The sequence below is a fragment of the Schistocerca cancellata genome, chromosome 5 (genome assembly GCF_023864275.1).
Source record: "Schistocerca cancellata isolate TAMUIC-IGC-003103 chromosome 5, iqSchCanc2.1, whole genome shotgun sequence".
Lineage (NCBI taxonomy): Eukaryota > Metazoa > Arthropoda > Insecta > Orthoptera > Acrididae > Schistocerca > Schistocerca cancellata.
This window is the reverse complement of record NC_064630.1, coordinates 833,885,681-833,902,250: the sequence shown is the minus strand read 5'-3', so window position 1 is coordinate 833,902,250 and position 16,570 is coordinate 833,885,681. Positions and strand designations below refer to the sequence as shown.

Below are 16,570 nucleotides of genomic sequence, written 5' to 3'. Positions count from 1 at the left end.
AGGGAACCTATGAGAAAGGCAGAGATTGTTTTTGTAACTTCATAACTGGAGACTTTAATGTCAAAGTTGGAACATACAAAGAATGTGATTCAGTTGTTAGCAAATATGGAATACACAAAAGAAATGATAGGGGTGAGAGATTGGTACAGTTTGGAAAATGCATGAAAACACCTATTATGAATACGTTTTTCAAGAAGCACCCAAGTCGCAAATGGACTTAGAGGAGTCCTAATTTTGAAGTAAAAAACGAGAGAGACTCCATTCTCACCAATAAGCCTCAAAACATTAAAGATGTCACTGTGTTAAACAGGTTCAAGACAAGCAGTGACCATTGATTGGTAAGAGCAAGATTTGAATTTAATACAAAATATGGAAGATTGAAACTAATTAAACGAAAAAGTAAAATTTTAAATGTAAAAAATCATGAAGAATGGAAAGAGGAATTGCAAGAAAGAATTCAGAGAAATTAAAAAAAAAAATTGTGAAGTATCAAAGGTGCTAATCACAACAGCTGAAGAAGTGGGTGGCTCATGTAAATCTCAAAACCAACCCAAGAAACTGACAAATAAAACAACAGGTTTGATGGCAAGAGAAGAAGAATGAAGTTGATACACACAAAGATAAGACAGAATATGCAGAGCTGTGCAAAGCTTTGAGAAAGAGCATGAAAGAAGACATCAAGAAGTATGAAGAAGACACGCTAAAAGCCAGTCTTGAGAATAAATCTAGTTTAAAGAAAGCCAAACGAATGCTTATGATTGGAAGGAATCAGCTAATAGCATTAGACTCAGATCAAGGCTGAATTATAGTAAGGAAAAATACTGGAATATATTTGAAATTTCTATACTAACCTATACAGTAAAATTAATGATGATACCTTGATCCTAGACAAACTAGATGCTTCTGTTTCCCAAATTCCAGAAATACTCCCATCAGAAGTCAAACATGCAATAGACAATATGAAAAAAGGGGCTGTTCCAGGTAATGATGACCTCCCAGTCGATGTTCTAAATCTGATGTACGAGGAATCCACAAAGCATTTAGCTAAGATATTTTCAGGTTGTTTGCACTGTGATACACTACCAAGAGATTGGAGTAAAGGTGTACAAAGTTTTCACTGGATCTTGACTACGAGACTGAGCACTACACTCGACCAGGCTCAACCCACTGAGCAAGCCAGTTTCCGATCAGGATTTAGCACATTTGACCATATATTCACACTACGGTAAATAATTAGTAGAACAAATGAGTACCATCTACCCCTTTGCCTTGCTTTTATAGACTTCGAAAAGGCCTTTGACTCAGTCAGTCACCCAGCTACGTTTGCGGCTCTAAAAGAACAAGGAGTAGAACAGGGCTATATCAAAATCCTACGTAACATTTACAAAACCTCCACAGCCTTTGTGAGCGTTGCCGAAGCAACTAATGAATTTCCTATTGAAAAGAGCGTAAAGCAAGGTTATTCTGTATTTTCAGCAAAATAAGCCATGTCTAAAGTGAATTGGGGACCTCAAGTTCTAGAGAAAAGACTGGACAACTTGAGGTTTGCAGATGATATTGTCCTATTTGCAAATGACATAGAACAACTTCAAGTATTAGTTAACAAACTTGCATTAGTGTGCTCTGAAGTTGAACTAAAAATGAACACTGATAAAACCAAGATAATGATCAATGAATGGACACCTGAGGAAAACATGTCAGTTGGAAGTACACAGCTCCAAAGAGTCACAGAATATATCTATCTGGGTCAACTGATAAACATGAAAGGAGATTTAAACCCAGAAATATTACAATGAATTAAATTGGGCTGAAGAAATCTATTTTTGCCAATGTACATTGCCAGTAATATCTTACGGCTGCAAAACATGGACATTAAACGAGTTCACTGTTAGGAAGCTAACAGTAGCCCAAAGAGGAATGGAAAGATCAATGTTGGGTTACACGAAGAAAAGACAGGAAGAGAGCAGTTGAAATAAGACGAACAAATTTTGTTGGAAATTGCTACTTAAAATATCGTATTGCAACCATTTTTCCATTTATATTAGAATCTCCCTTCCTGTATTTAGACTTTTTCACCAAAAGATTGGACATTCCAGAAGGTTTTCTCACTACAAACTATATTCTACTAAGAAATTCGCAAGTTTGATCCCAAACATGTACATGTGCTAGCTTCGATGTACTGACAATAATCCGAGTGTTTTGTGTGCCGATACGTCTCTTACTACCGAGTTCACTAGAATGGAGTTAGAAAATATTGATCAAAGAATCAAACGTGAAATACTGTCATTTAGCTGTGTGATTCACATAAAATGTACGGACACATTTGAGATATTACAGATACTTCATCATCAAATGAACACTACAGCAATCGAGAAGCACAGAAATGAGGCTCTGGCAGAGTACACACACAATCACCCCCTCAGCCAAGGTGACTGTTCCGACACGGCACTAATTTGTCTGTACTTTCCGAGAAGGACGAATGCTGGCATTGGAAACACTGTTCCACAGCAACACACACCACTCCATCACAGACAAAGAGCAGATCCTTCAGGTACAGGCAAGCCGAAATCATTAGACAACAGATGCGAACTGTAAGATGGACAATCGAACACCTCACATGAAAACAATGCAGAGCATTCTGTGTAACACAAGCAGTGTCTGGCCTCACGTTACTATGAAGCAAAATCACATCTTATCACAATCTGACTGGTCTCTCGCTTTTAATAGCCCCTCAGAGGTTCCGTAGTGTGTCGCAACAGCACTGAGCATCGGCAGCTGCCCTGGTGGACATCGCAGGACAGTGTCGACACGGGCTTCCTCAATGTAGTAGGTGAACGGGCTGTGCAGTTTGTGACCAGCTGGAAGTGACAACGCCGTGTCACATCCCAGGCCACAACACTCTCCCATATCGGATCAGATCAGACGAGCCGGGCATGTTTCCTGGCGTGAGCCAATTTCGCTTGTCTGAATACTCTCGTGGCACACTTTCCAACATTCCAGTTCTCTTCGCACGTATAAATCCCTCGCTCCTCAATCGACAAATTAAAGACAAGAAACTGTTTTGCCATTGACCCATTGACTGTGTGCCAATCCGGAGTGAGCATCTGCTATGTCGGCCCCTTTGACATGGGGCACACAGGTCGAGATTGTGATATGTTTGAAGCACACTTCTCTGTACAGTTGAATGTCATTTACATTAGCATTTGCAACAACCAAAAATGATGAATCTGAATTGCAAATTGGCTCATATTTAATCATTTAAAGATAATTCTTCCTTAAGTACCTCTTAGTAAATATAAATCTCAGAAATACTGATCTTAGAGCATTTTTACTGAGCCTTATGGAAATATTTGTTACGTGTGGGTTCATTACAAAGTGGTTGTCGCTATAAAAGTTTTGGATGGCTGATAATGCAAAATTTACCTTTTTCCTGTGAAACTACTGATGTAAACAACTTAGGTTGGAACAATCCCAGCAGCTGCAACTTCTCTGGATCCTGGGAAAGTGTAGCAGAGAAGAGAAGTTTCTGGGGTGGAGGTCGCATTGTTTTAAGAGTTGCTGGTGTAAGTGGTGGAGGGATTGGCTGGTCGTCATCTAAAACATAAAAAAAGAGCATACCTTATTTCTATCTTTATAAGGGTAAGCTGCTAAAACACTCAGAAAACAATGAAGATGAGCAATTAAACAAACACATGCAACAAGTGGAATTGTGGCTTACTGCACTATTAATACTGTTGTTACAGAAAATATTGAAAACATATTGTGTACATAAATAAGAACAACTATGCCAATGCACTAATCAGAACAATTATCAAAAGCATGCAAATTAACCCACATGAAACATATATCCATCACAACAATTGTGGAAAGAATATAAGAGTGCTAATCACTGTAAAGATGACACATTGAGAAGCAGACAGGTACAATGAAAGACTGCCACACAGTTTTTCATTTTGAGTGTCTTCAATCCAATGTGTCATCTTTACAGTGAGTAGCAATCTATCCCTTCTGTAATTGCTGATATTCCAACCTGGACTTTTCATGGTCTGATTTATCCATTACAACCAGGTGAAATTACCTTGTCTACCAATATACTTGTATTTCATCAAATCAATTAAGTGATAACAGTGGACAAAAAAAGACTAATTAACTTTGAGAAATAGAGCAGCCTTGCTGAGTAAAACATGTGACTGAGTAAAACATGGGACGGAACAGTTCTGCAATGCTACAGCAGTCACTGAGGCTTAACACTTAATAAATCAAGCCAGAGCAAGCTCATCCCACAACTTTGTGTTACAAAAACTGCACCAGAATATAAGTTGAGCCACTATTTTTTTGAGCATTAGCCATCTATTGCTCAAAAAACTGGATTATGCAAATAATAATAATGTACAAATGTCTCACTACCTGTCCCTTGACTGGTACTGTCTTCTGTTGTCAATTTCTAGAATTACTTGAAAGAAAAATTAGTGAACATAACAGAAGTGATGTGAATGCTGAGCCAATATGATAGCATTAATGTAATTTTGTGATTGAAATCATTATGTTTCATAGTCTGCTGTAATTCTGCCACAAATACTTCATGTATGATGAGTGAACAAGACATTTTGAAAGCTCAAGGGGAAGAAATTGCTCAATACTCACCTCGTACTTTTCACTATCAAAGAACTGAAGTATATATGAAAAATACATCTTGATGTTTGGTCTTCTCTTTAGCATGTATCTCACTTGAAGATACATCAGTTACATATGTGCCTACAATGCTTTAGATAACAGCACAAATGTTGGTTTCCTAGGCTCGATATTCTTCTCAGTGGCTGGTCTCCAAAAAGTTAACTAAGTATATTGTTTCATTTGACTATCGACAGACACACGGATTTTGTACGAAATGAGGTGAACTTCTGCTGTCATCTCTGTTCTAACTGTACAAAGTCTTTAAGCATCTATTCACCTCTGTTTCTTAGATTTCATGTTGGCAGACCATTGCACAAAGCAGGAAGCACAACTGGACAATGATCCTACAAGGATTAGAGCTAAAACCCTTATCTCAGTTATTCTAGTCAATCATCACACTGAAATGCAGTTTGATGATGCGTTCTGGAAGCAGCACAAAACTTACACAGATAGTACATAATTTCAGGTTACTTCTGATTAAAAATCAGTTGTGATATATTTCTTACGAGATACTGTCCGCCCCTGATAGCTGAGTGGTCAGCGCGACGGAATGTCATACCTAACGGCCCGGGTTCGATTCCCTGCTGGGTTGGAGATTTTCTCCGCTGAGGACTGGCTGTTGTGTTGTCCTTATCATCATCATTTCACCCCATTGACACACAAGTCGCCACAGTGGAGTCAACTTGAGAGACTTGCAACACGTGAACGGTCTACCCGACAGGGGGCCCTAGCCATACAGCATTTCCATCTTACGAGATATTTAACAAGTGGCAGCACACATTTGTTTATATACGTTTCTTCTTAAACGGAAATAAATGGTGCAAAAGTTGCAGACACTGTGGAAAAAGGCGCAAGTGAACAATTAGTCTGAAGTGTCATTTCATGTTTACTTAGCTTTGGAAATCATATATGGACATTGTAGTATAACAAAACTAGTAAGTGAAGCATCTAAAATTTCTCCGACATCCTATACACTCCTTTAGGAATGAAATGAAAGAGTGCAGAAAAAGGTGATTCACTTGAGGGAGAGAAGGCTACATTTTAATATGTTGTTGATGATGACACAAGGCACGGAGAACAGCCTGGCACTGGACAACCATCTGAAGTTTTGTACATGAATCAGCCCAACATTTTCCTTAAAAATTTTGTAAAACTAGAGGCAACCTAAATCTGGATGGCTCTACCCAAATGTAAGTACAGAGCCTTATCATTATGCAGTCATGATAGTCAAACAGGCCATGTGCCAAATTCGTAATTTATTCTCAGTTATTTCTACATACAATAGAAACAATTGATAAAAAAACATATTTCTTTCTTTTACTCCTTGTCGTCAACAACTTGGTGCTTTTACAGAGAGACTGAATTCAGCTGATGATGGACTTCTTGAAGTTTTGTGGGGGTGAACCAGTAGCTGCTCCATTTTGCACAGTGGACTGCTCACAAAAAGTTCAGCACCAATTTTGCAACTTGCACAGTTTGTGTTCTTTTGATATAAAACCTCTCTCTCTCAATTCTCTTTCGGACACAGGAAATTACTATGTACCGTCATATTGCACAGTCTCCAAATGTGACAGGACAATTTGGCTCTGGTGCACTATTCAGTCTGTGTCATTTCAGCTGAGAATGTGTGTACACACTTACTTTATGGCAAGGGTTTTTGGCAACCTACACAAGCTCACCACAGGATCAACATAGCCCAGCTCTAACCAACACTTTTTCGCCTTTTTTCACACCAGATCTCCATTTGCTTTCTAGTTCACCTTTATCTCTCCCCATATATTTTTATATTTATTTTCATTTTCATTTCAGCCTCATGTTACACTTTCCACCTTCTAGTACCATGTCACCCTCACAACACCTCCACAACGACCCCATTAAGTTTTATTTACATTCCCTCCGCAAACATGCCTTCGCCCTAGCCAGATTACACTCCCATATTTTATTTTCTCAGGCTTGTCTGACATTTGGCATCACCCCCAAAGGCCTCACACTTAAAGTTCCCATCTCTGGCTGCAACCCTTCTTTCCATCAGTCCCTATACCAGTCCCAAACTAAACAATCCATTGCCCTCACCCACCTAATCCTTCATCTACACATCCACTCAGCCAATCAACACACCCGTCAATTCCTATCCTTAATAAAAGTCCTCAATCTTTCCTCTCCCACATCCACACCGGCTGTTCAGAACATCCTCCTACAGGCCAACCGCAAATTAGAACAGAATGCCACCCTCCACCTTAAAAAACTATCCAATCTCCTGGTTTCCCACCTCCGGAAAGGCAACTCACTCACCCTTCACAACCTTTCCAGCAAACTTCAACCTCCTCTCATTGCACACAAACCCAGTCTCTCCCATCTACTTAATCTCCCACTTCCAGCTCCACTCCCTCCAAAACCTCAAAATTCCAATCAACACAATCTGGAACCACAACACCCCACTTCAGTAGTTAACCTTTCCTCCAAACCTCTCTCCCAATCCGAAACCTCTGTCCTATCCAAAGGCCTCACCTTCAGCCCCACTCCCAGATTTAACCAAACAGCCCTCGTCAAAGATTTACTGTCGTACACCCGTACTCTCTGCTGGAAATATCACTTTGCCACGAAGAAAAATGATCCTAATCCTACTCCTAATGATCCAACTCCCCAAGACACTATCCAAATTGAACCCTGCCTGGAACAGTTCCGTCCTCCGTCACAGCGGGACCCACCTCCTCTTCCTCAAAATCACCCTCTCCTAACCTTCCAGGAATTTCTGACTTCCAGCCTTGCCTCTCAATCCTTCTTAAAAAACCTTAATCTTACTCCCAACATCAGCCCTGCTGAAGCCCAGGCTATCTGTGATCTGAAGGCTGACCAATCCATCGTCATTCTTCCGGCGGACAAGGGTTCCACGACTGTGGTACTTGATCGTCGGGAGTATGTGGCTGAGGGACTGCGTCAGCTTTCAGACAACACTACTTACAAAGTTTGCCAAGGTAATCCCATTCCTGATGTCCAGGCGGAGCTTCAAGGAATCCTCAGAACCTTAGGCCCCCTACAAAACCTTTCACCTGACTCCATCAACCTCCTGACCCCACCAACACCCCGCACCCCTACCTTCTTCCTAAAATTCACAAACCCAATCATCCCGGCCGTCCCATTGTAGCTGGTTACCAAGCCCCCACTGAACGCATCTCTGCCTACGTAGATCAACACCTTCAACCCATTACATGCAGTATCCCATCCTTCATCAAAGACACCAACCACTTTCTCGAACGCCTGGAATCCCTACCTAGTCTGTTACCCCCGGAAACCATCCTTGTAACCATTGATGCCACTTCCTTATACACAAATATTCCGCATGTCCAGGGCCTCGCTGCGATGGAGCACTTCCTTTCACGCCGATCACCTGCCACCCTACCTAAAACCTTTTTCCTCATTACCTTAGCCAGCTTCATCCTCACCCACAACTTCTTCACTTTCGAAGGCCAGGCATACCAACAATTAATAGGAACAGCCATGGGTACCAGGATGGCCCCCTCGTACGCCAACCTATTCATGGGTTGCTTAGAAGAAGCCTTCTTGGTTACCCAGGCCTGCCAACCCAAAGTTTGGTACAGATTTATTGATGACATTTTCATGATCTGGACTCACAGTGATGAAGAACTCCAGAATTTCCTCTCCAACCTCAACTCCTTTGGTTCCATCAGATTCACCTGGTCCTACTCTAAATCCCATGCCGCTTTCCTCTACGTTGACCTCCATCTGTCCAATGGCCAGCTTCACACACCCGTCCACATCAAACCCACCAACAAGCAACAGTACCTCAATTTTGACAGCTGCCAACCAAACCATATCAAACGGTCCCTTCCCTACAGCCTAGGTCTTCGTGGCAAACGAATCTGCTCCAGTCCGGAATCCTTGAACCATTACACCAACAACCTGAAAACAGCTTTCGCATCCCGTAACTACCCTCCCGACCTGGTACAGAAGCAAATAACCAGAGCCACTTCCTTATCTCCTCAAACCCGGAACCTCCCACAGAAGAACCCCAAAAGTGCCCCACTTGTGACAGGACACTTTCCGGGACTGGATCAGATTCTGAATGTGGCTCTCCAGCAGGGATACGACTTCCTCAAATCCTGCCCTGAAATGAGATCCATCCTTCATGAAATCCTCCCCACTCCACCTAGAGTGTCTTTCCGCCGTCCACCTAACCTTTGTAACCTCTTAGTTCATCCCTATGAAATCCCCAAACCACCCACCCTACCCTCTGGCTCCTACCCTTGTAACCGCCCCCGGTGTAAAACCTGTCCCATGCACCCTCCCACCACCACCTACTCCAGTCCTGTAACCCGGAAGGTGTACACGATCAGAGGCAGAACCACGTGTGAAAGCACCCACGTGATTTACCAACAGACCTGCCTACACTGTGAAGCCTTCTATGTGGGAATGACCAGCAACAAACTGTCCATTCGCATGAATGGACACAGGCAGACAGTGTTTGTTGGTAATGAGGATCACCCTGTGGCTAAACATGCCTTGGTGCACGGCCAGCACATCCTGGCACAGTGTTACACTGTCCGGGTTATCTGGATACTTCCCACTAACACCAACCTGTCAGAATTCCGGAGATGGGAACTTGCCCTTCGGCATATCCCCTCTTCTCGCTATCCGCCAGGCCTCAATCTCCGCTAATTTCTAATTTCAATTTGCCGCCGCTCATACCTCACCTGTCTTTCAACAACATCTTTGCCTCTGTACTTCCGCCTCGACTGACATCTCTGCCCAAACTTTTTGCCTTTACAAATGTCTGCTTGTGTCTGTGTATATGCGGATGGATATGTGTGTGTGTGTGTGTGTGTGCGCGAGTGTATACTTGTCCTTTTTTCCCCCTTTCCGCTCCCGGGATTGGAATGACTCCTTACCCTCTCCCTTAAAACCCACATCCTTTCGTCTTTCCCTCTCCTTCCCTCTTTCCTGACGAAGCAACCGTCTGTTGCGAAAGCTTGAATTTTGTGTGTGTGTTTGTGTGTCTGTCGACCTGCCAGCGCTTTTGTTTGGTAAGTCTCATCATTTTTCTTTTTAGATATATTTTTCCCACGTGGAATGTTTCCCTCTATTATATATATAATTTATGGGATCATTAAATCAAACAATGGAAAATCCAGGATGGAATGTAACAATATTGTGAAAAGGAAAGTTTCTAATCACCAAATAGTGCAGATAGGCACAACAAAAAGACTGTCACAAAGAATAGCTTTCGGCCAGTAAGGCCTTCGTCAGAATTAGACAGCAAACACACACACACACACACACACACACACACACACACACACGATTGCAGTCTCAGGCAACTAATTTCTCGTACTTTATCTTTTCAGTCTCCCACCACCTCCCAAAGTCCCACCGTCCAGCCACAGAGGAACATTCCCCTCGTAACTCGGTATCACCCAGCACTGGTGCAACTGAATTACATTCTCCGCCAGTGTTTCAACTACCTCTTGTCGTGCTCTGAAATGAGGAATGTCCTGTCCACTACCCTCCGCACCCCTTCCACAGTGGTATTCTGCCGTCCACCGAACCTACACAATATACTCGTCCATCCCTACACATCCCCTGCTCCCAACCCCGTACCTCATGGCTCATACTCCTGTAATAAAATTAGATGCAAGACCTATCCTATACACCCTCCCACCACCATCTACTCCAGTCCAGTCATTAACATCAACTACCCCATCAAAGGCAGGGCTACCTGCGGAACCAGTTGTGTGATATTCAAGCTAAGCTGCAACCATAGTGCTGCATTCTATATGGGCATCACAACCATCAAGCTGTCTGTCCACATGAATGGACACCGACAAACTGTGGCCAACAAACAAGTGGACTACCCTGGTGCTGAGCACACAGCCTGTGCCATATGGATCCTTCCCACCAACACCAGCTTTTCTAATTGCGCACGTGGGAACTTTTACTGCAATATATGCTATGTTCCCGTAACCCTCTTGGCCTCAACTTTCGTTAGTCCTCTCCCATCCAGCTCCTTCTCTGTTCCTATTCTAGCACTACACAGCCTCATTTCTCCATCGCACTGTCTTTTTACTTATCTCCTCTTCTGCTACCCCCCCCCCCCCTCCACACCCACCTCTCCGCTCCCTCCGTCTAACCTCCAGACTGCACATAGCTCCCTGCCCTCTTCCCACCTCGTCCTTCTGCGCTCCCAACAGCACATCACTGCCCACCATGCCTACCCCTCCCTGCCCTCCCTTACCCCCAGTTGCCACTCCCATCATGCACCAGTACTGCTGCTCGCAGTATGGCCTCAGTTGCCTGAGACAGCAGTCTTGTGTGTGTGTGTGTGTGTGTGTGTGTGTGTGTGTGTGTGTGTGTCAACTAATTCTGACGAAGGCCTTACTGGCCGAAAGCTATTATCTGTGACAGTCTTTTATTGTGCCTGTCTACGACTCAGCATCTCCGCTATATGGTGAGTAGCAACTTACCTGTTCACAATAATACTCTATGTGATCATTTCAATTTAAGTAATTTGTAATTGTAATCCCCAAGTATTTAGTTGAGATTAGAGCCTTTGGATTTGTGTGATTGATTGTGTAACTGAGATTTAGAGCACTGTTTTTAGCTCATGTGGATGATGTCACACATTTCGTGATATAGAGACAATTGCCACATTTTGCAACATGCAGATATCTTGTCTACATTGTTTTGCTACTTGTTTTGATCATCTGATGTCTTTATAAGATGGTAAATTGTTTTGTTTCACAGTCCAAAACAACTAAGGTCGTACATGCCCATGTCAGAACTTGGAACACGAATATGAAAATAGCCCAATCAACGAAAGGAAGCCCCACAAGATACACCACAGAGGCAATGGAGGTCCTGAACTAAAGACTAAATGTGCTTTATCATATTGCTATGATGGATAAAACATAATCAACATCCTGCACGATGTTCGCTAAAATGGCATAACAAAGATACCAAACATACATTAGAACATAAATAGTTAAAAAAAAGGGCATTCAGTCAGAAAATAGTGAATCGTCAAAGGATGATGACAATGAGTACAAAGTGGTGAGGGATCATCACTTAACAAATGACGATGACTAAAACAACAGTGCCTAAAACAGAACCTCTCCTTGAGGCAAGAGGGCTGAGAGGAGGTCGATAAAGCAGCCAGTAGAGGTTTAATCCCCCTGGAGCTCGTTCCCATGAAGGGAAGCCCAGTGGTGATGCCAAAGTGGCACCACCTGCCGACAGATGGCAATATGGAGATAATAGGAAGGAACGGGAGAACTATTGAGTCAATGTAGGAGAATTGTAGCCTTGGCAGCAGTGTCAGCAGCCTCATTTCCCATCAGACCAATGTGAGCAGGGACCCACATAAACATCACAGTGGCTCCCTCAAGAGTGAGCAAATGAAGTCCAAGATGAACACAGGCTGCCACATGAAGCCAAGGTGGTGAAGGGTTCACACCCATTGGGAAAGTGGCAGGTAGCGTTAAGTTAAGCTGCTGGAGCAATAGCTGAAAGCAAATTCCAGGAGGTAACATAGAAGTGGGAAGTGCCCATAAAAATCATCAAAGAAGGGGACATGGGATGGGTGACCAGGCATGGCAGACAAACGGTCGTGTTTCTGCCAAAGAGAACATCGCATACCGTATTTACTCGAATCTAAGCTGTACTTTTTTTTCCGGTTTTTGTAATCCAAAAAACTGCCTGCGGCTTAGAATCAAGTGCAAAGTAAGTAGAAGTTCTGAAAAATGTTGGTAGGTGCCGCCACAACTAACTTCTAGCATCGAATATATGCAGCACGACACAGGGATGTTTTGCTGGCACAAAGATAAATACCGGCGCCGTTACTTCTGCGACAGTAAATAAATTAAAAAAAAGGTGGAAGACGAGCTTTTTTCCTCCGCCCCGAGTTTCGACCACTGCATTTTCATACATTATCCAACGAAGTAAATACAAATTCGGTATTGTTCATCTTCGAATGTAGCAGCATTTCAATGTACTACAGAACTGACTGGCAAGACTGTTTGGGATGTTTGTCAATACGGCCAACTCTACATTCTGAATTTTTTCCTACCTGTCAGAAGAGATGGCCGCTAATAGAAACTTTTATGGATTGTGAATCACATGCAGTATTCTGTTCACCACAAGAATAATACGAATATAAACATTTTGCCGTTTATTCTTTCGTGTTTGGTGCTATCTCATTTAAATCCTGTCTGCCTAATAAATTATGAAACTAGAGTGAGACAACAGCAAATGCGGAAGAATATACATATCATGGCATGTTTATATTCGTGTTATTCTTATGCCTAATAGTGATACAGTCAGAAATGAAGCACGGCAATTGACTAGATTTTTAAATCTAAGATGACTTTAATTTCTGTGAAGAATGCAATGTACTAAAGAGGCATCTGCAAAGATTTTCAAACAGAAAAAAGTTTTCGCTAAACTCTCGTTCAAAACATCTTCTATCATATGCAGTCTATTAGTTGGTTCTTGTTGACCATTATCAAAGAAAGCAGAAGTGTAAGTAACAACAAATAGGAGTCTCTTGCATTGTTTCACTAGTGAGATGATTCCTCTCTCTTTTTTTAATTGTAAGCGGCGGTAGCGTGCACAAAAGCAAGCTATGCCGTGAGCGGCGACAGGCCGCAAGCACTCATTATCAGAATGCGACACACAATGCATGACGCAGTACAGTAATGCATTTTCAGCTTAGAGTGACGTAAACACCTATAACAAAGAGAATGGCACTTAGCAGATCAAAGAAAAATAAGCAATCAATTCAAACCAAAAAGGAAGGGTACCCTTATAAAATACGGACGGAGCGCCTGACGCATAGCAATGGCTACCTGGTAAAACTTAACTGCTAAGCTTACGACTCGAACCAAACTACTGTAGCTGTATCGTCATTCATCCGACCTAAATTGTGTCTCATATTACAATGGACCAACTTTGTTTCGATTTGTAGGTGCGGCCTAAAACTTTTCTCTCCCCTTGAATTTCGAGTCTCTAATTTCAGGTGCGGCTTAGATTCGGGAAAAATTTTTTTCCTTGATTTCGAGTCTCATTTTTCAGGTGCGGCTTAGATTCGAGTAAATACGGTAGGTATGACAGTGCTAGTTTGGCAGCTTCTGCATAGATACTCTCAAACAGGCTAGTGTAAAGAGCACCAGTGGCCGAACAGATTCCACAATGGTGGACTGTATTTGCGTGAGTTGGATGGATGGGAAGAAGCATAAACGAAACACAGAGTCTAGTTTTGAACAGACAAGGGATTGGTACAAACCAAAGAAAGGTAGTCCAATCTGCTCCCCAGGAAGTACTGCTGAGGACATGTAGGACAGTGAGGCACTGGGTATAGCAGGCGACACATGGGACGACCAAGGAAGTTTCCTATCAAGCATGAGCATCAGGAATTTCATAGTTTCAGCAAACAGAAGAACAACACTCCACGAGTAAAGATGATCAAGACATTTCTGAAGATGCCGCTTAAGACTAGTCTGTGGAGAACTGCAACAGATCACAAAATTGTCAACAAACAGGGAGCCAGAGATGCCCAGCAGGAGACAGGCCATAACAGGGTTAATGGGGATAGCAAAGTGGGCAATGCTCTCGACATAGCCCTGAGGCACTCCACTTTCCGGGATAAAGGTGCCCCACACGGCAGAAGCCACACGTACCTTGAAGACTTGTCTTTTAAAAAATATCCTGAATGAAATGAGGCTGGCAACCTTGGAAGCACCATTCGTAGTGATTACAGAGGATACCAGTCCTCCAGCAGGTGTTGTGGGCTTTCTCCAAATAAAAGAAACATAGCCGCAACCTAGTAGTTCCTCAGAAAACTGTTCATTACATGGTTTGACAAAGTGACAAGATGGCCAACTACAGAACAGTGCGCTCGAAATTAACATTGCGCAGTGGTTAGTAAATTGTAAGCTCCTAGCTGCCATACCAGCTGGGCATGAATCATACATTCCCTCACTTTGCAAACACATCCAGTGAGAGAAATGGGGTGTTAGCTACAAGGAAGGTGTTTGTCCTTAACGCACTTAAGTATGGGTAAGACAGTGGCCTCACACCAGTGTCCGGGAATGTGCCATCCGCCCAGATGGGATTGTATGTATGAAGGAGGAAGTGCTTGCCCGCAAGAGAAAAACATCTGAATATGAACATCGTCTGGCCCTGTGGCAGAAGATCAGGATGAAGCGAAAGCATGATCTATCTCTTGCATAGTAAAGGCAGCATTGTAACATTCACAAGTTTGAGAGGAGAAGGGATCACCCCAGCCACCTCCACTTGTTTCTGATGAAGGAACACGGGGCAATAGTGAGTGGAGTTCAAAATCTTCGCAAAACAGAAGCCCAAGGTGCTGAAGATAGCGATGGGGTTGGGTTCCATAATGACATGATCTACTACAGTCAGGACAGAAGTTGGGAACGGGCCATGGTCCCAGAGAGATGTCGGAGGTTGGTCTCCACTACGGAAGAGGGAGTGGAACTGTTAAAAGAACTAGTAAACGAAATCTAACTAGCTTTTTGCTATTCCGAAGAATGCATGACACTGCACACGCAACTGTTTATAACAAACGCAGTTCGCCAACATAGGATGATGTTTGAAAATAGGGAGAGCTCATCTCTGTGTGTGAATTGCATTGCTGCACACCTTAGTCCACCAAAGGATCAGGACATGACAAGGCAAAAGGGAAGTGCAAGGAATGGAACATTCTGTAGTAGTAAGGATAACATTTAGAAAGTATTCTACCTGGTCATCACAACTGGGGAAATGTTGTTCGTCAAAGGTTGCCAGGGAGAAGTAAAGCCTCCAGTTGGCCTTAGAAAGTGGCCATTTGGGTGTAGACGTAGATGGGGTAAGAGTTAGCAGAGACATAGCACATAGGAAATTGTCACTCGAGTACGTGTCAGAGATAATGGACCACTCGAGATGCCGGGCAAGCTGGGCTGTGCAGAACGAGAGGTCGAAATGGGAACAGGCGTTTGTGGAGTCTGAAAGGAACATGAGTTCTCCAGTGTTAAGTGAGATGAGGTTGAATTGATTGAGAAGGTCAGCCAAGAGGGCACCTCCTGGACAGGTTCTGGAAGAGTCCCAAAGGGGATGGTGTGTGTTAAAGTCACCAAGAAGCAAAAAGGGGTGAGTATCTTGCCCATAAGCTGGAGGTGGTCTGCCTAGTGACACTGAATGAAGAGATATGTATAAGGTACAAAGAGACAAGATGAAGTGAGGAAGCAAAATGTCGACAGCAACAGCTTGCAGCTGGGTGTTAATGAGATGGTTTGACTGTGAATGGATGAGGAGCACGACTCCCTCGACAGATGTAATGTCGTCGTCAGGGGAAGGTCGAACTGGACCAGACAGAAATGTAAGAGGTCAAAGTGGACTTGAGGATGTAATTGTGTTTCCTGGACACAGAAAACAATTGGGCACTGTGATTCAAAGAGCAGCTGTAATGGCCCCTTGTTGGATCTAATGCTGCAAAAGTTTCATTGGAGGAACTGTGAGTATCGCATTGGGGAAGAGTAATGACTGACAGTCTGACCGGGTTGGCCTGTGCATTCCAGGGCAGAAAAATGGTCGGTGGTGTATCACGCAGCACCACTGTGGAGAGGAATGTAAGAAGTCTTCACAGGAGTATTTCTTCTGTCATTTCTACCCTGTCGGTAGTGTAGCAGGTGATTTCACTGCTGGTGGCTTGTTGCACAGCTGGAGGAGAAGAAGACGGGGATCCTACAGTGACACTGGGTGCTTTTACAATCATGGTGCTGAATTTGAGGTCACAAATCTGCTGGCTGTGTCCTTCGTGGAGCAAGGTGTAGCAAGAACGGTACTCTAACTGCCAAATGGTAAAACACAAGAGCTTTTGACTTCCCAA

General features: G+C 43.1%; 1 protein-coding gene across 1 annotated transcript in view; it reads right to left on the bottom strand.

Annotated features, from left to right (window-relative positions):
• Positions 1–16,570, bottom strand: part of LOC126187948 (ATP-dependent RNA helicase DDX51) — a 191,725-nt gene that overhangs the window by 78,383 nt on the left and 96,772 nt on the right. Inside the window, exon 7 of the mRNA XM_049929324.1 lies at positions 3,424–3,594. Coding sequence (XP_049785281.1) covers positions 3,424–3,594 — 171 coding nt within the window. The remainder of the gene's footprint in view (positions 1–3,423; positions 3,595–16,570) is intronic.